Here is a 20,295-nt window from a genome sequence, read left to right on the forward strand (position 1 = left end):
CTGTTCCTTACATAAGGCCATGATTTGTTTACCTCATCTTATATAATACTAGACCACCAGGGGGCCTTACATAAGGCCATGATCATCTTATATAATCCTAGACCACCAGGGGGCCTTACATAAGGCCATGATCATCTTATTTAATCCTAGACCACCAGTGGGCCTTACATAAGGCCATGATCATCTTATATAATCCTAGACCACCAGGGGGCCTTACATAAGGCCATGTTTGTTTACCTGGCAAGTATCCCATCGTGACCCTTACCTCCTCATGGAACTTTTCATTAGGTTGGTGTAGGGATGATACATCCCCACAGCAACCCAAGTACAGGGTTCACTATCAACTTCCCCTGTAACTACATGGTTTGAAATGTAATTGACCATACTATTATTCTACATGGAAAACTCTCAGTGACTTCAATAGAAAAGACTGCTGCATTAGGCCCTAGTTAATAATCCCACCAATTTATCACCTTGTATGCATATTACACATAAGTTGCATGCGGGGACCTTTGGTGAGGGTTAAGGGAGCTCAGCCTTATATAGCAACCCTCACCCTTTTGCATGATCAGACCCATCATGCTTTTGTAAACCACATCCCACATCAGCTGTACATCTACTGTAATCCTTACTTTTATTCAATAAAATTTCTAAATATGTAATATTTCATAATGTGGCTCAGGGCTGTATGTACTATCTGTATTTAGCCTCTGATACTGAATCCTGCTGTAAGTAATTAACATACCTATCTAAAGATGTTCAGTCCTATACATCCCTGATGTAACTCCATGGATGTCAATAGTTATACCAGCAATATCTTTGGCCAATAAATCATTATCTGTCAATAAATCAATGACAAACTGTTGTTAAAGTTTCCAAACAATTAACATTTGGTTTATTATACACATACTGTAGTATGACATTTGCTATTAAGACTATAAAGCTTATTTCACAAATGTCCAGGGACAGAATGACAGAAAATCTGCCATTTTAACAGAATTCATAGTACATTTTCTTTCATCCACAGATGCCATATGCCACATTGTATGTGTAACATATAATATAGAGTAACTTGTTGTTCTTTAACATTTTCAGGAACAGAACACTTACATTTCATATAAATAAATGTGTACAGTATACATTTACAGTACATATGGTATATAAATTAGTTAATTGTTAATCAAAATCAATGTCTATAGTCCATTGAAAGTCAGCTGTCATGTATTGTGCATGCTGTTTATCGCTATGACTGGCCCCAGATGCTCTCTGGGTGAAAAATTCCCAAGAAACACTTCCTGGCATAAAATAAATTAGGGCTCAATCCTACAGTGAGGGCTTTGAGTGCTGCATTTGAGCCACTGGTCTAGGCTGTTGACCATGGTCCTTTGTTACACCCAAATGAGAGAAGTAAGCTGAGTGGAGTGGGTAAAACAGACTAATGGCATAGCAAGAATATTGGCCCCAGTATATGGCATAAAGCAGTGGTGGCAACCTGTGGCCTACGGGCCGCATGTGGCCCATCAGGATAATCCGCTGGTGGACCACCAGACAGTTTGTTTACATTTGCATGTCCACCCGCAGCTTCCAGTGGCCGAGGTTTGCCATTCCGGCCAACGGGAGCTGTGGGAGGTGGCAGTCAGCGCGGCCCGCAGGTTGCCCATCACTGGCATAAAGCATCAATCAACAGGCTGTGAGAAATAATATTTCAGGAGAACCTCTGGAAGCATTCCTATGGGAGAAGGTGGCCCTCACAAAATGACCTTGCTTTTAGTTTTTAAGCAAAGCTCTTAAGTATACAAGCAGCTCCTACTACTAACTGGCAGCAACAGTAAATGAAACTCATAAACATGGACACTATATACATCATTTGCATTTACTGGTTTGCACTTAAGTGTTTGTATTTTTGCCATATCCTATAATTTGCTCCATTCATCAATCCCGATTTTTCACTAACCCCATGATAACTCTTCAGAGAGGGCACAGGCATGGGCAGTGTGTAATGGAGGCTGGGGGAGGCTAAGCTCCCCCAATCCTCTGCTAATGCTCCCTGCTGCAGCCCCAGGACTGGGCTGTGGCAGGGCTCAGAGCTCCTCTGGGAGGCCCGGGGTCAGGGCTTGGCCCTGACCGGCCAGCCAGGGTTCAGGGTTCCTCCAGACTGCTCCGGGTGCCAGCAGGCCAACCCAGGCTCGGGGCTGTTCCGGGCACCAGCCAGGGTTCAGGGCTACGCTGGAAGACTGGTTGGTGAGAGCGAGGCATTGGATGGGGGCAGGCGGCAGGGGGCTAGCCTCTCTGAATGCAGGCACGGGCAGCCCATGTTGGTGAATATATTGTGCATGTTTCTTTATATTATGTGGAACTTTCTCCATGACTGCTGAGGAAATCCTAAGTGTTAATGCTTAGGCTCTCCACACTTTATTCAGCAACACTCAGAAGTTTGCAGGATCATGCTCTTAAAGAATAATGCCATGTCTCTTGAATGTTGATTCTTTGCTGTACTATAGAATTCTTGTGCCTCCGCTCCTCTTCTTCAGAAAGCATCTTCACTCTCCACTATCTCATCAATTATACGCAGCAAATCTTCAAATGTAGGGCGTCCCTCAGGTTTCTAGGAATTAAAATGCTTTGTTGTACTGCCAGTTACTAAAGTCACATCAGAAAGATTTTATTTTGCTGAAGCAATAATGTGTACAAAATAAAATAGCAGGAAAAATGTATGCATAAAAAGATAAAAATGTCATCAGATTTAAGCAGATCAGAGGCAGCAGAAAGAAACATGGCAGGTAAATTTCTATTAACCTAAAGTATTGCTAGGACATCTCATACCCGGTGAAGCCATAAAATGAGGTTGTATACTATTCTATTTCTTATTAATCTAAAATTAATTTAGAACCTCACACAATGCTGAAAATGTTATGCAGCATTATTTTTCTTAATAGATTTCTAGGTGGAAGAAGGTTATTGTGTTAATAAAGGAACTGCCATACTGAATCAGACCCAAGAGCCATCTAGGCCAGTGGCCTGTATCTGACAGTGGCCAGCACTAGATGCTTCAGAGGAAGGTGCCAGAAGCCTCTCATTAGGCAGAAGTGAGAATTTGTCCCTCCTTGTAAACCCTTTCGAGATTGGCTAAACTCTGCAGCATGAAATTTAACATCCCTTCTAAAATTTATGTTAGCCATAGCTATTGTAACTCTTGTTATCAATGTAAATATGCATCCATTTTTGAATGGATAAATTCTTGACCTCAACAAGAATCATGTGTCAATGAGTTCCACAGTCTAATCATATATTGTGTGAAAAAATATTTCCTTGTATCAGTTTTGAATTTACTACCTTTTATTTTCATTGAAGGTCTCCTTGTTCTTGTGTTATTAGACAGCAAAAACAGAAGATCTTGAACTACCTTTTTTATACCATGAATTATTTTATACCCAGCAAATCGACTGATTCTTTTATCAGGCTTCCTGACTCTGATATGCTTGAAGAATGTCTTGTCATTTTTAAAAATACCTTTGGCTAGTTGTTATTCAAAAGCATTTTGTTCGATGTTGCTGCCTCTGATCTCTTTCAATGTTATGCACTCAATATCCTTTTCTTGATCTGGAGGTTGTTAGTAGAGGCATACTAATATATTTATATTCTTACAGCTTGGGATTTGTATCCATAGATTCAACTGCATGGTCCTCTCATTTGATTCTATGGAATATTTTGGATTCAGCACTACTCCCTCACCACTTCAACCTTGTCTGTCTTTCTATATAGTTTATGGCTAACGCTGTGTTTTAGTCACAGGTATTTTTAGTAAAAGTCATGGACAGGTAACGGGCCATAAACAAAAATTCACGGGTCTGTGACCTGTCCATGACTTTTACTAAAAATGCCTGCTCTAACTAAAACTTGGGCAGGGGGCTGCGGGTGCTCTGGGGGGGACGACGCTCTGGGGGCGCCACAGGTGCTGGGAGAGGTGGCCTGGGACCCTGCTGGTGCTGGGTGGGTGGGGTGGGCTGCAGCATGCGGCCTGAGATGCCCGCTGGTACTGGGGGTGGGGGAAGCCGAGCCGTGGCACGCAACCCAGGACCCCTACTGGTGCTGTGGAGGTTTGGGGGCGCTAGTAGGGGCTTCCTACCCAGTTCCGCATCCCTGCAACTCCTAGCCAGCAGAGGCAGGGGCCAGGACAGGTGCTCCGCTGCTCCCATCACAAGCACCGCTGCCGCAGATCTCATTGGTTGAGAACTGCAGCCAATGGGAGCAGCAGGGGTGGGGCCTGCGGGTGCAGGCAGCTCGCGGAGTGGAGACCTCCACCACCTATGAGCTTCAGGGGGGCCAGGGAGCCTCCCACTCCAGGTAAGCGTTCCCCGTACACTCCCCAACCCCCTGCCCTAGCCCTGAGCCCCCACCCACACACCCAAACTGTTGCTGCTGGCACAGGGGCTGCCTGGCTCGGGCAGCCCCTGAGCCAGCACTAGCCACTGCAGAAGTCACTGAGGTCACAAAAAGTCACAGAATCTGTGACTGCCGTGACCACCTGGACAGACTCGCAGCCTTATTTATAGCCAGGAATTACAGGATCCCATTGATTTTTGTCATTCAACCATGTTTCTGTAATGCCTGATACATCAAGGTCCTCTTCTTCTGTGAAGTATCAGAGGGGTAGCCGTGTTAGTCTGAATCTGTAAAAAGCAACAGAGGATCCTGTGACACCTTTGAGACTAACAGAAGTATTGGGAGCATAAGCTTTCGTGGGTAAGAACCTCACTTCTTCAGATGCATCTGAAGAAGTGAGGTTCTTATCCACGAAAGCTTATGCTCCCAATATTTTTGTTAGTCTCAAAGGTGCCACAGGACCCTCTGTTGCTTCTTCTGTGAGGCATTCTAGTTCAACTATTTTTGCTTTTATGCTTTTTGCATTTGTGTATGTGGATTTTGTAATTTTTACCAGCTGCCTGTTAGTTAATTCCTGGCAATGACACTCTGCTGATTTCCCCTTTGGTCTTTTCCTGTCCCTGCTCTAGATCAATTATAAAGCAAAAGAGATCTTTTCCCCTAAGAAATAAACATGAAAAGTTGAGTGAGACAAATGGTGTCAGAAAGTCATTGGAGTAATACTAAACATTACCAAGTCACAGGGCCCAGTCCTGCTTTCAGTGAAGTCAATGGCAAAATTCATATGGATTTCAGTGGGAGCAGGATGGGGCCCATAGTCAATGAAAGAGGAAGTTTCCTGTTTGCATGGGTGGGCAATTTCAGGAATGTGTCTGATCAGTTGATGCAGAAGATCCCAACATATGGCTTTAGTGCCTTCAACAGCTCTTTGTGGGGCACCATATCTTTTGAACTACAACATTTAATTCTGCTGCTGTTTGTCATTTCTTCCTACTTTTCTCTCTATTCTCATTGGTACCATTATTGACCTGTTTTCACTTTTAGTTACCCTGCTCTCTATTAATAGCTGCACGTTAATTTTTTCTCGTCACTTTTTTCTTTTTATTTCCCTACCTGTGTAACAACCTCTGGGCATCTAACCACCTTGTTTATTTCAAAGTGCTCCCATGTGGTCACTCCAATACCCTCTCTCCATCCTCCATGTAAATCATGGCCACTAAAACCATCTTATTCTTATTCCCCATTTGATCTCTCCCTGTCACCCTTTCCTTTTGTCATCTTCCATTGGCTCCTTCTTTGACACTCCTCAAATTTTAAGACTCACCTTCAAGAATATACCAAGTTCCAATCTGGCCTAGATTTTTGATCTCATCTCTTATTATGTTCTGCCCCTGCTGATCCATCAACAATAGCAGTTTAACTGTCTTGTTCATTTTTCCCCCCACACCTTTCTCCATGTTTCTTTCCATAGTGCCTGTATGCACGGAATACCCTGCCTATTCTGATTCACCAAGACACTACTCTCTCCTCTTTGAGTTCCTCTGGAGGAAGGGTTACAAGGAGGGATCCTCAAGGCTACCTCATGGTTGAGCAGGGTGGCTTTTGAATAAAATGCAATCAGAATTTTACACTGATAATTAGGTGTGGTAACAAAACTCAGCTTTTGGGGGGTAAAGAAAGGACAGAAAAAGAAATATACCTCATGCCAGCACATCACCATCACTTCATACACATTCTTGGTAGCTAATTTTGGCCGATAGAGACGCTGTCCTTGGCTAACCATAGTTACCACTTCATAATTTGTATTTTTCTCAAAGGGCATTTTACCCTCAGTAAATACTTCCCACATTAGAACACCTGGAAAATGAAAGGCATGAATAGATTATCAAGTAAATAACAAATACTTCTTTAAAATACTTGTATACCACTAACTATGGATTTGGTTTTTTGAATGGTAAATGTGTTCAGTAAGGGCCCAATCCTGAAAAAGCTCAGTCCCCTAATTACCCAACAGGCCTAATTCACCTAACATCTGTGTAAATAAGAAGTAACTCCACTGACTTGAATGGAATTACATCAGTGGAAAACTGGGGCAAATGAGAGAAGGATCAGGACCAATGACTTCACTGAGCATCTCCTAGGAGGTTTGGATTCTCCTTTAACAATTGGACCCTAATTGCTTATTGGTGAATTGAAAAAAATAATTTTCTTATTTAATTGCTAAAGAGTGTCTTACCAAATGACCAGACATCTGATTTGCTGCTGAATCGGCTATAATTAAAAACCTCTGGGGGACACCACTTTACAGGAAATTTAGCACCTGAAGAGCTTGTGTACTGGTCATCAAGAACGTACCTAAAAAACAAAAGCATGTGATATTTCCAGTCTAATTCCGTTTCTGAAATCACCGTTTACGTCATGTTTGCTTGTATTTTTGCAGTCACATTGCCACCTAGTGGTTAGTGATTGTTAGTCTCACAAAGTGTATTTGAAAAAAAAACTTCAGTAATAGTACTAAGGTTTTATTTATACCTCTGTTAATTCTTCTCATTGTTGCACAGTCTTCCCTTGTAGTTATTAGTTTCATACTGTAGGTCGGGGTTCTCAAACTGGGGGTCGGGAACTGTCAGCCTCCCCCCAAACCACGCTTCACCTCCAGCATTTATAATAGTGTTAAATATTTTAGAAGTGTTTTTAATTTATAAGGGGGGTCACACTCAGAGGCTTGCTGTGTGAAAGGGGTCACCAATACAAAAGTTTGAGAACCACTGCTGTAAGTCATGTATGAATTACATTGTTACACTGAGGAAAAGAGCTATGTGAAAAATGCCAGTTTCTTACTCAACAGAGATCTGGTGCTCATGGGACAGTTTGTGTTCAGATATCATGTGGGTGCACAACTTGAGTAGATGGGAAGGGTGAAAGGAACCAGGCACAGTGCAGTTTGACAACAACTGGCACCATCAAAGTCCCTGTTCTCAGATTGCTTCCTCATAGTACCCCCACAGGGACCCATCAGTGGATCTGGCAAGAAGTGTAGAGAAACTCCAAGAGAAATTGTACCACCCTGTGGCACCGTGCCTCCCAGTATTCCTGCATCACCGTTTACTCAGATGACAGGCTATCTAGGGCCAGTGTGTCCTCTTTTCTTTATTTACAAAAATAATGTGTTACAACTGCTAACCCTGCAGTCTGACTACATCTACTGAAGACTAGGTTCTATCGTGCTTTGTGCATCATCAACACAATTTTCAGATTCTGTTTAGAGAAGATTGGGAAATGGGGAGAGCCAGAGATGTGAAGGTTTTCATTTTCTTCTGTTTTGTTTTCATGAACAAATGTCTAACTTTATTCCTTGTGATAGTGCAAGAAGAGAGAGCCCATCTTGACTTTCAGATCCCAGGGTGGGTTTATAGGGTTGGCAGTTAGAAAAATCATTTTGTGAATGCTAATTGAACACCTTTGATAAAGAAATCATTGAGGGTGACTAAATATAGAACCCACCACAACAGAATTTTGACAGAGGAAATTTCAGTGAATTTTAGGTTTTAAATGGGTGAGATTATACTAGATTATCCTAATGAGGGCAGATAAGGAGCAGGCAGGTTTCCTGATGAACAAATGTGTCGACTGGCATAAGGCAAAAAGGGACTTCTAAGGTACAGAAAGAGGAAGGGTAAAGTGGGGAAAGCTACACTGTTTCATGAACAACCGTTTTCATTTTCTGAATACAAAGTTGGTGATGACAGTAATAAACAGGTTTTTCTTCAACACTGGACATGGATGTCTTGTGACTTTTAAAAATAATATTGTAACCAATGCAAGCAAAATCCAATTGTCCAAATGTATCTGAGTTCTCATAATAACAATACTTTAAGGATTTCAAAACACTTTACAATCAATTATGGCCCATTATACCCATTGGTAAGAGGCCCAGTCTCCATAAGTGATGCACAGCAGAGGGTTGAGCCTAGTCTGTATATTCTGTTCAGAGCAGGGTGGAAGCTACAACTCCTTACTCCATCTATATGTAAGATGTGCTAAAGTGCCTGTCACCATAATACACCATAAAACAAACTGCATCATTTTGCTTTTCCTATTTTTTTAAAAAGTAAGAAAATATCACACTGCGACCACAAAATAAGTAAGTTTGAGAGGGAGAAATTTACAAAACCACTGGAAATCAGACAAGTTAGTTACCTGGAGAAAGAAATGTCATTTTTGTCTGTAATTTTAAAGTGATGTAATGTCTCAAGTGCAAGAACACATGTTATGCCAAATCCATTAAAAAACCATTGCAAATAAGTATGTCAAATTGGCTATACCTTGTCATTCCAAAATCAGACACTTTCACCACTCCTGACTCATTCACTAAACAGTTTCTGGCAGCCTGCAAAGGGAATAATTATGTAATTAATGATGAGGAAAATCAAAATAAGAACATGATTAGATGAAATTCTATTTATTGTTTATTGGGATAAATTCTACAATCACTATTCAGAAAACTCACATTGAATTTGATAGGAATTCTGCATGAATAATAACTGTACAATTTGGTCTGGTGTCGTGAAGCCCAATCATAATTTATAGTGAGAAAATAAACACAATGCTTGCATTCTTTGCATGTTCATTTTCTATATGTAGTGCATGAGCCTCTTTTCACTTATACTAGCACAAATCAAAGTCAGCTGAAATCAGTGGAGTTACACCAATATAAAATCAGAATTTGGCTCAGAAATTAGACACCTACTTGGTGACAAGATTTATCTGCTTATATTATTTATTACTTAATTTAACTGAAACTATGGGGGCTGAGTCTACTCTCCCTTACACCAGTGTAAAGCGGGAATAGTTCCTCTGAAGCAATGGAATTACATAGGTATAAACTCAGTGTGATGATCACAATCAGGCCCCCTGCTGTTTAGCATTTTGTTCATTTCTAGTGCATCAGAATGTTCTCAGGCCCTAGTCTCTTTTCCCACATGTTCTAACTCATTTCAGTGGTGTTGTACGTGATTTATGGGTATAAGTGAGAAGAGAATCAGACCCTAATATCTTAATGATATAGCAAAGTTCATCTTTCTGAGAAACACATAATTTTGTTGCCTCCAGTGAAAATTACCATTAGTATAGCTGTCCTTCATATTCATACAGCATACAACAAAGGAAGATCAACTCTAATGATCTGATTCTCCCTTTTATTAAAGCAAGCAATGTTTCAAATGAAACCATGACTTAGAGCAGTGGTTCTCAACCAGGGATACGTGTAACCCTGGGGATATGCAGAGGTTTTCCGGGGGCACATCAACTCATCTAGATATTTGCCTAGTTTTGCAACAGGCTACGTAAAAAGCACTAACAAAGTCAGTACAAACTAAAGTTTCATACAGACAACTTGTATATACAGTTCTATATACTATGCACTGAACTGCAAGTACAATATTTATATTCCAATTGATTTATTTTATAATGATATGGTAAAAATGAGAAAGTAAACAATTTTTCAGTAATAATGTAGTGACACTTCTGTATTTTTATGTCTGATTTTGTAAGCAAGTAGTTTTAAGTGAGGTGTAACTTGGGGGTATGCAAGACAAATCAGACTCTTGAAAGGGGTACAGTAGTCTGGAAAGGTTGAGAGCCACTGTTTTAGAGGAACAGTAGTATATTACTTATCTTAGACTCCTACATGTTATCTAAAACTGTCATATTAGAACCACTGTGTAAGATAGAGAGCTTTCAAGACCTCATCCCATTGCTCACCAAAGTAAATATTTTATTAAGATCAGTCACTAGGTCAATGATGAAAGAGACAAGATATAAATTCTTTAAGTGCTTACTTACTGAGACAGAGACATATTATAGAATGAGCAGGAGAAATTACTGTATGTGGTTAGTAAGAATTCTGAATAATGAAATTAATATATTATAAAGCATAATTTTCTGTGCAGAATTTACAATATAATAATTTTATTAAAACACTTAGGAGGTTTTTAATCCACTGCCCATGCAGATTCAATCATTCCTCCTTACCCCAGATGGGTCAATTTTGTGGATTTTGCTTAATATTAACACAACCAGTTAAACAATAGTATATATTTTTGAAAAAGTTATGAGTAACTGAAAAAGAGACATGTTTAGAATACAGTTTCTTACCCTTAACTATTAATGCATAAATCAGAAATGTAGTAAAGAGGCTTATATGATATTACCAGATCTCTGTGGATAAAGCTGTTTCTCTCCAAGTACTCCATCCCTTCACATACATCCTGGCACATTGTCAGCAGGATATCTTTATTAAAGTGTCCACGTTTTTGTCGAAGGTAATTCAGAAGGCACCCATGTTCCATGAACTCTGTCACTATGTAAATAGGCTTTTGCTGTGTGCAGACCCCATACAGCTGAACTAATTTAGGATGGGTTAGCTTCCTGAAAAGATTTAAAACATATAGTTATTGTACCTTTCATCCCTCCAAGAAGTTATACAGTAACTCCTCACTTAATTTTGTAGTTATGTTCCTGAAAAATGCTACTTTAAGCAAAACGATGTTAAGCGAATCCAATTTCCCCATAAGAATTAATGTAAATAGAGGGGGTTAGGTTCCAGGGAAATTTTTTTTACCACACACACACACACACACACACACACACACAAAATAAGTTTTAAACAAACAATTTAATACTATACAATGATGACTGTGAAGCTTGGTTGAGGTGGTGGAGTCAGACGGTGGAAGAGGATAAGATACTTCCCATGGAATGCCTTACTGCTAAATGATGAACTAGCACTTGGTTGAGCCCTCAAGGGTTAACACATTGTTATTAATGTAACCTCATACTCTACAAAGCAGCACAAATGGAGGGAGAGGAGACAGCATGGCAGAGAGAGACAGAGACATACAGCATGTATGTGAGTGAAAGACGCGTATTGCCCCTTTAAGTACGCTGACACCACTCTAAGTACACTGCCCTTTTAAGTAGATCAGCAAGTTGAGACAGCAGCTACTGCCAGCAAGCTCCCTCCATCCAGGGCCCTGTCATGTGTGCCCCTGCTCTATGGAGATGGGGTAAGCAGGGGGCAGGAGCAGGGGGGAGGGGACACCCTCACATTAGCACCCTTCTTCCCCTTTCCCCACTTCCCCCGCACAGCAAGCAGGAGGCTCCCAGAAGCAGCTCCAAGGCAGGGCAGGAGCAGCACATGGCAGTGGGGGAAGGGACAGCTGAACTGCCGGGCAACTGATAGCCTGCTGGGCGGCTGCTGCACAGGGAACTTAGGGGAGCAGGGAGCTGATAGGGGGACTGCTGGTCCACACTGGCTCCAAGCCCCCACCATACTCCAATGGGCTGCTCTTTCTGCAAGCAGTGGACAAAGCAGGCAGCTGCCAAACAACGTTATAATGGAGCATTGCACAACTTTAAACGAGTGTGTTCTCTAATTGATCAGCAACGTAACAATGAAACAACGTTAACCGGGATGACTTTAAGTGAGGAGTTACTGTATATATCTCACCTGGCTAGAATTTTTTATTTATAAAGAAGTGCATATGTACCAGAAACCTGTGCCCTGTGGTATATGTGCTAAGTATTATATAGCAACTCACATCATTACTTTAGCTTCTTCTATGAAGTCCTCCTCATACATTGCACCTTCTCGGATTGCTTTGATGGCCACTTTATATTGTGCCCTCCATTTGCCAAGACGCACCACTCCAAAGAGACCACTCCCCAATTCTCTCATGAAGGTCAACTCTGATGGATTAATTTCCCATTTCTCTATAAGAAAGAAAAAACAATGACTGTTAAATTATAATAGGGAACATATTAGATCTAAAGTGGAATTTTCAGAGGAATGTGTGAAGGAATGTGTGAAAATACTACTAGCAAATTTGGGGATTTAGGTGTACTTTAGAACCACTTTAAAAATCTTTGTATCTCATAAATCGTGAAACAGCCACAGCCTACAACAAACTTTTAACCAAGACAGAGGTTAAAATCAGACTCCGTTTTTTAAACTATTAATTAAATACTAGTCTGAAAGCCCAGGCTCTTGCATGGGTGTCATTCATAAAGTTGTGTGCTTAAAAAAGCTGAGAACTTACAAATTGGACAGTAACAGACTGAATCCAAGTGATGATTAAACCTGGTCATATTCTTTCATAGATTTCAAAGCCAGAATGGACCAGGGTGATCATTTAGCCTGATCTCCTGTATAGCACAGGCCACAGAACATCCCAAAAATAATCCCTAGAGAGCATCTTCTAGAACAAACATCCAATCTTGACTTTATAATTGCCAGTGATAGAGAATCCACTGTGACCCTTGATAAAGTGTTCCAATGTTTAATTACTCTCACCATTAAAAATGTACACCTTATTTCCAGTCTCAATTTGTCTAGCTTCAACTTCCAACCATAAGATCATGTTATGTCTTTTTCTACTAGATCAAAGAGCCCATTATTAAATATTGTAGATACTTATATCTCTATATAGCTACATATCCTCATGGAGATACTTATAGACTAAAATCAAGTCACTCCTTAATCTTAACTTTGTAAAACTAAATAAATTGAGCTCTTTGAGTCTGTCACTATAAGGTACATTTTCTAATCCCCTAACCATTCCTGTGGCACTTCTCTGAAACCTTTACAATTTATCAACATCCTTTTTGAATTGTGGGCACCAGACCTGGACACAGTGATGCAGCATCACTGCCAAATACAGAGGTAAAATAACCTCTCTACTCCTAATCGAGATTCCCATTTTTATGCATCCCAAGATTGCACTAGCTCTTCTGGCCATAGCATTATACTGGGAGCTTATATTCACCTGATTATCTACCACAACCCACACATTTTTTCAAAGTCACTGCTTCCCAGGATAGAGTCCTCTATTCTGTAAGCCTGGCCTACGTTCTTTGTTCCTAGAGGTATACATTTACATTTAGCCATTTTAAAATGCATATTGCTTGCTTGCACCCAGTGCACCTCAGTGTCCTCTTCATTATTTACCACTTGCTCAATTTTTGTGTCATCTGCAAACTTTATCAGTGATGATTTTGTGTTTTCTTCCAGGTTATAAATAAAGATGTTAAATAGCATAGGACCAAGAATTGATCCAAGTTGGACCCCACTGGAAACCAAGCAGCTTGATGATGATTCCCTATTTAGAGTTACATTTTCAGACCTATTAGACATCTATTTAATGTGTGCCATGTTAATTGTATACTGTTCTAGTTTATTAATCAAAATGTCATGTGATACCAGGGCCCCCACGAGACTGTCGGAGGTTCCTCCCCGCCTCCGCCTTCCCCCCTCTCCCGGAGCCTCAGCACGCCGTGTCTAGGAAAGGCCCTGGACAGCGCTGTAGCAGCATGGTTCGTGCGAGGCCTGAGCTCCCATCGCTCGGAGCGGTGTGGTAAGGGGGCGGGGCTGCGACCGAGCGGAGGGAGCTCAGGCCCCACTGGGAGCCACCACGCCGCTGCAGCACTGTCCAGGGCCGCTCCTGGACGTGGCGCGCTGAGGTTCTGAGAGAGGGAAGGCGGAGGTAAGCAACATGGTAAGTCCCTCTGAGCCGGACACCCCACCCCCCCACAGCCCTGACCCCTAGCTCCGAGCCCAGCCCCTCTGAGCTGGGCACCCCCTTGACCTCATCCCCCCCACAGCCCTAGCTCCGAGCCCAGCCCCTCTGAGCTGGGCACCTCCCCGACCCCATCCCCCCCACAGCCCTGACCTCTAATTCTGAGCCCAGCCCCTCTGAGCCGGACACCCCCCCGACCCCATCCTCCCCACAGCTCAGACCCTCAGCTCCGAGCCAGGCACTCCCCGACCCAGAGCCCAGCTCCCCACCCAGTCCTGGGCAAACGGCAGCGCCACCCCCAGGCAGCGACAGCCCATTGGCACCAACCATCACTATCACCCAGTGACAGCCCATTATGTAATTGCAAATGTATACATACCATTAAAACATTTAATGTTTTTAAATAATGTATTTTGTGTATTTTCAAATTATTAAAAAATAATTTTTGAATGTATTTCACTGGTTATTTTTTACATTTCCAAATACATGTTACTATAGTATTGCAACCTTTTTTTTTATGGAAGGGGCCCCCGAAATTGCTTTGCCCCAGACCCCCTGAATCCTCTGGGCAGCCCTGTGTGGTACCAAGTCAAACACCTTACAGAAGTCTACATATATTATGTCAACACTATTACCTTGTACAACCAAACCGTAATCTCATTAAAAAAAGATATCCCCTTAGCTTGACAGGTTTTATTTTCCATAAATCCATTCTAAACAAAAAGAGCTCTCAACTGTGCTTATAATGGTTTCCATCACTTCACACTGACTCAAACAAACATTCTAGGCTTTACAGTGATGTTTGAGGTTATTGTGTGTAGTGGTTGTGTTGTTGTGTTGATGGCTGCATTGATTTGTGTGTGGATTGTGTTACATTGGGAGAGTTGTGTGGATTTGTGGCAGATGAGGGGTGTGTGCTGAAGAGAGAGGCTCTGTGTGTTTGGGTTTATTATGTATGCTGGTTGTATTGTGTGGATGGTTGTTTTGATTTGTGGGGTGGTGCTGGGCAATGTGTTGATTTGTGCGGGTGGCAGTTGGGTACACAGCTGTGGCAATTGGACCAAGTAATCCACATAGTTTAGTCTCTTGAGGGCTGTAATATCTTGTTCTAATTTCAGTTGTTGGGTTTATTGTGTGGGTGCTGGGCACTGTGGTGATCTGTCATATACAGGAGGTCAGAGTAGGGATCTGGTGGTACCTTCTGGCCTTAAATTCTATGATCCTAATCCACCATCTGTGCAATCTCCCTAATACAACCAGTGAAACTGAGGCATGCAAATTAGTTGTAGAATAAGGATGGTGAACTGTTGAGTTACCTCTGATATCACAATGGTCTAAGATTTTTGGCATGGCATAGATGCAGAGCCATCCCTAGCTTCCCCCAAATTCCTGCCCCGCCTCTTCCCGCACCTGCTCCACCCCTTCCCCCAAGCCTCTGCCCTGCCTCTTTCCAGCTTCTGCCCTCTCCCACAAGCAACACCGAGAGCCGCGGGGTGGAGCGGGCTGGGTCGCTTGCTGCTGCCGGTGCCAGGCCCACCGCTAACCTCCTAGGCCACCCGGGACTTCGCATCCCAAAGCATGGGGCCCCCCAAAGCGTGGGGCCTGGGCCTGTTGTTCCAGTCCATCCTATGGACGGGATGGCTCTGCATAGATGTACTGTTTTAATTCATAAAGTCAAAGTGACTGAGAACTTAAAAATTGGATGGTAGCTGACTGCAAAATCCAGTGATGATTGAATCTGGTGGTATTCTGAACAAAAAGAACTCTCAACCATCCTTGTAGCTGCTTCTATTGTTTCAGACTGACTCTAAGATGTAACAGGCTTCAGAGTGATACAGAGTGCCAATCCTGGACTCCTATTATATAGATTGACATTGTATTATCACTTATATTAGACTTGAATCAGCAAACTGCCCTAATCTAAAATTTTGTCAATTCATCTAAGCATCATAAACTAGAGATGCACAGACTTAGATGTGCTAAGTATGAGCCAGATCATTCCATTCCATCCCATCCCACCCCACAGAAAGCCAAAACAAAATATGGGATGGCCAAATTTAAGTAGTGGAAAGAGCTTGAGGGCCTGCAAAGGAGGAAAGGGCATGGTCCTCTAACTATGCAGATCACAAGGCATCCATAAGGGCAATAGAGGGGGGCAATGAATTCTTGTGGAGGAACAGACCCTCCTACCACTTCCTTCAGGAGCAATGTAGTCCTTGCATTTACTGACACACCTGGATTCCAAATCTACTCTTCCTGTGAGGCTTTAAAGAATTAATCCAGACAGTCACAATATAAAATTAGAGATTTCCATCATTTTTAGTATATATTTTGTCAATTTAGATTTACACAATTTCACTTTCTAGGAAATTACTGTATATTTATGAAGGTGTGTTATTACCATAGCTGAACCCTGCAGTAGTTGGTGCAGGCTTCTTCTTTGGCGTCACTGGGTATCGCAACCGTGTAACAAGACCTAAAATTTGGAGAAAATTTATAAATGGAACATAGTCTACCCCAAAATAATGTTAGGCAGCAAGTCACTCATATTTTTATTGTGTATTATAATACCGGATAACCATGAGAATATAGTAGTCATAGTCATGTTGGTCCCAGGATTAGTGAGACAAATTGGGTGAGATAATATCTTTTATTAAACCAACTTGTGTTGGTGAAAGAAACAAGCTTTCGAGCTTACATAGAGCTCTTCTTCAGGTCTAGGAAAGGTACTTTGTGTCACAGGTAAATGCAAGTGGGGGACAGAATATATAAATAAATAAAAGTGAGACTATAGTGACAGTTCTTTCTTCTAGAAAAAAAAGAATTGAACTTATTCTTGATGTATTGTACATCTTTGCTTTGTCTTGAACACTTGATGATTACCTGTTCTGTTCATTCCCTCTGTGGCACTTGGAATTGGCCACTGTCAAAAGACAGGATACTGGGATAGATGGACCTTTGGTCTGACCTATTATGGATGTTCTTATGTTCTTAAACATTGAATCTGTCAGCATTCAGCCCCTCTGAAAATAAGAACTCTTAAATTTGGCCTACATGTTGTCTGTATTTTTTATTGCTAAAATAATGTACATTTAGCATCTAGAATAACACCACTGGCTGTTGAGGAGGGACTGCACCTACTGTAGCTCAAGTTGGAAAGATTTTCTAAAAGGTATAGTCTCATCAGTATGTTTGGTGATTAGTGCATGCAGCTCCCATTTATAATAACAAGAGTCACTCACATAAAATCCCTTTTATTCAAACTCCATTTTGACTAAATATTCTCCTAACACCTGGTTAGGAAAAGATAAAGACAGTAAATAAGTAAAGGATAAAATAGAGGGAACAATAACCAAGTAAATAATTTTTAAAAATGAACTAAAATTATGACAATAAATAAGAATCATTGTTATGTTTTGGAAGAGAGGAATTTGCACTTATCTTGCTTCCAGATTTATTAGTTTAGAATTATTTATATTCAAATAATGTAAGAAAATTTCCTCAGATAGTTCTCAGGGGATCCCAGGTCTCCTCAAATTTGATGTAAGCATCTTGAAAATATATCCTTTGAGATGGGATCAACCACTGTCTGGACTTGAGTGAAAGTCACTGCATTGTTTAATTTCTGTGCACTGGTCAATATCCTGGAGTGTGTGCTAAATGGCCAGTGGATTCTGTCTGCTAGCATAACCAGCTACAGTATCACCACAGTGCCAGCAGGATTGTCTGGTGCCATATGGCTGGTGTATAGGTTCCTAAACCACCCCTTCCTGAGTGCTGGCATAGAGGATGTTGCTGGGATATGTATATACCAATTCCCAACTGCCTATTCAGCACCTTGAATCTGTTAGTAGCCTGTGTTGGCTAAAGCCCTCAGGTTACTCTGCGGTACTAATATTGCACAGAGCAGAATCAGGATCAGGGGAATGCAAAGGTGAGCCTTTCAACATATTTGGAGACCCTCCATTGTCTTACCTGTCTGTCCCTAAACCTTAGCCCAGGATCTAGTCCACTGTGTAGTAAGTTAATGGAAGATATTGGATGGATTCAAAATTGAATGAAAAGAGAGTACAGTAAAAAGAAACAACTATATAATTCTGAACACTCCCTACTTATGAGGAGTTTGTTCAATGTGTAAAATTTAGAGGTTATTCATGAACTGGAAAGAAGAATTTTTTTAACAAACATTTTAGAGTGAAGCAATAAACAGGAAATTTTGTAAAAGGCAGTGTCCCATAGTCCCTTTAAAGGGCATTTATAGTCTGAAGAGAGACTATGTTAAGATGGCATCATCTTCCTATTCAATTTGCTTCTATTTAATTGACAGAAAAATCAGATTCATTTACCTGCTGCATTATGTTTATGATACTCAATTATCTCTGGAATGGTGTTAAAAAGATGTTTTTCTGCTAGATAGTATTGCTTTGGTGACGTCATTGTTTCTTTTATATGGTAGTGTCTTATTCCTGATGAACCTTCTCTAAAAAACAAGAATTAAAATATGATGGCATTTTTAGAAATGAATCCAGAAGAGAGGTACATGTTAAATAGGAAATGAAATCACCTATACATACATGGGGAGAGGGATAGCTCAGCGGTTTGAGCATTAGCCTGCTAAACCCAGGGTGAGTTCAATCCTTGAGGGGGCCATTTAGGGAACTGGGGTAAAAATCCTTCTGGGGATTGGTCCTGCTTTGAGCAGGCGGTTGGACTAGGTAACCTCCTGAGGTCCCTTCCAACCCTGATATTCTATGACTTTACTACTAAAAAAAAAAAGAAGAAAACAGCATATAAAACTGCATCTAGCCCTGTCAGATGGATAAGAAAGAACAAATGGCCACCTGCTTTGTCCCCCCATACAACAGATGGAAACAATCACTGTGGTCATGGAGCTCAAAGACTGCGTAAGGTTAGCACCCACAGTGGCAGTACTGTGTCCAGAGGAGGCGATGATGAGTGGGTTCACCCCTATGTATTGTTCAGTGTCACTGGTCCCTTGGTAAACTGATTAAAGCATGTGTACCCACTTCAAAGGTATCATTGGCTGTGCTCTACCTGAAGTTCCTAGAGGCACTGCAGTGCTTTTAAGTACAATGTGTCTCAGAGTCCCTTTTGGTGCAGTAGGAATTTGCACCACTTCCAAAGTGGGGCTTTGTCTTAAAGGCACTATTAAGGCTGTAAAATTTAGGCCAAAACTTCCAAGTTAGATACCTAAAGTTAACCACTTCAGCAAATGGTCCAATTTTAAGAGGTGCTGAGCACCTTCAACTTGCACTGATCCCAGTAGCAGTTGTGGGTGCTCAGCACCTCTGAAAATCAGGTTACACATTTAGCTGCCTAACTATGGATTCAGCGGGCTAATTTTAGGCATCCACCTTTTAAAATATTGGGCTTATTTCTTTGTTGAACAAATAAATCTCCTTTTTGTAACCTATGAGCTCGTGTATCTATGCAAATCAAATTCAAACAACAGACACTGTAATTAGTGGCAACAGTAACTTACCCTCCATATTTTGTATAAAGGGATACCGTATACAGACCCGGCTGACTAGAGTCCCTCACCACAAAACCACCTTCTTTATCCTGAAATCCAAGCACAATGACAATTTTAGGCTCCAAGCAATGTTATGCGGCCTTTCTTTTTTACTTGTGCTCGCTGATATTTGCATGAGTCAGAGTTAACTGATCATTTCATTTTTAATAAGAGGAGCTACCTTAAGAGAATTTCATTTGTTAACAATTTTGTGCTGGATTGATACAATAATACAAATACTTACCTCATCTCTGAGAAGTTGTTCTGCCTTACTTCTGTTCAGATTTCTGCAATACCATCTGAAAAAAAATTTCTAAACTCTTAAAGATATTAGCAATTAAAAAAAACTTTAATAAAACAAAGTGTTATGTAGTTACTAAGACAGGAAGTCAACAGAGTCAACATATTTTGCAGTACTTGAGGACAAGAACTGAATCTACTGAAATATAGTGAATTTACAAGAAGGTTCAGTCATTATTACATTGTGTAGTTTATCGACAGAACCGTTCTGAAATAAACTCAATAGGCTCTCACAAAAGCATGGAGCCCAATAAAGTTCAGGTAATATAACTCACTTTGCAACCAGAATACCAGTCAAATATGTGTATTAACAGCTGTCATTTCAGTGAAAGACCTTAAGCAACTGAAAATCTTAACTAAATCTTGAACAGGCTGTTTACACACCAATCATCTAGTTACTAATTGGGCTTATTAGTAAGGTATGAGTCTGTCGGTTAGATTTTGGAGGGTGACTGATCTATTCAGAGTGCACGTCAGGAGTGAATCAAAGTTTACCTTTGCACA

General features: G+C 41.1%; 1 protein-coding gene across 2 annotated transcripts in view; it reads right to left on the bottom strand.

The window, feature by feature from the left end:
* Positions 1–872: 872 nt before the first annotated feature.
* TEC (tec protein tyrosine kinase) overlaps positions 873–20,295 on the bottom strand; it is an 86,458-nt gene continuing 67,035 nt past the window's right edge. For both annotated transcript variants that reach the window (XM_054030492.1, XM_054030493.1), the window contains exons 9-18: positions 19,736–19,790; positions 19,462–19,541; positions 18,305–18,438; positions 16,360–16,434; positions 11,985–12,156; positions 10,596–10,812; positions 8,709–8,773; positions 6,620–6,738; positions 6,083–6,240; positions 873–2,605 (exon numbers count right to left, since the gene is read on the bottom strand). In XM_054030492.1, coding sequence (XP_053886467.1) covers positions 2,528–2,605; positions 6,083–6,240; positions 6,620–6,738; positions 8,709–8,773; positions 10,596–10,812; positions 11,985–12,156; positions 16,360–16,434; positions 18,305–18,438; positions 19,462–19,541; positions 19,736–19,790 — 1,153 coding nt within the window. In that variant the 3' untranslated portion in view covers positions 873–2,527. The remainder of the gene's footprint in view (positions 2,606–6,082; positions 6,241–6,619; positions 6,739–8,708; positions 8,774–10,595; positions 10,813–11,984; positions 12,157–16,359; positions 16,435–18,304; positions 18,439–19,461; positions 19,542–19,735; positions 19,791–20,295) is intronic.

Source organism: Malaclemys terrapin, chromosome 5, assembly GCF_027887155.1.
Source record: "Malaclemys terrapin pileata isolate rMalTer1 chromosome 5, rMalTer1.hap1, whole genome shotgun sequence".
In the NCBI taxonomy this organism is placed as follows: Eukaryota; Metazoa; Chordata; order Testudines; family Emydidae; genus Malaclemys; species Malaclemys terrapin.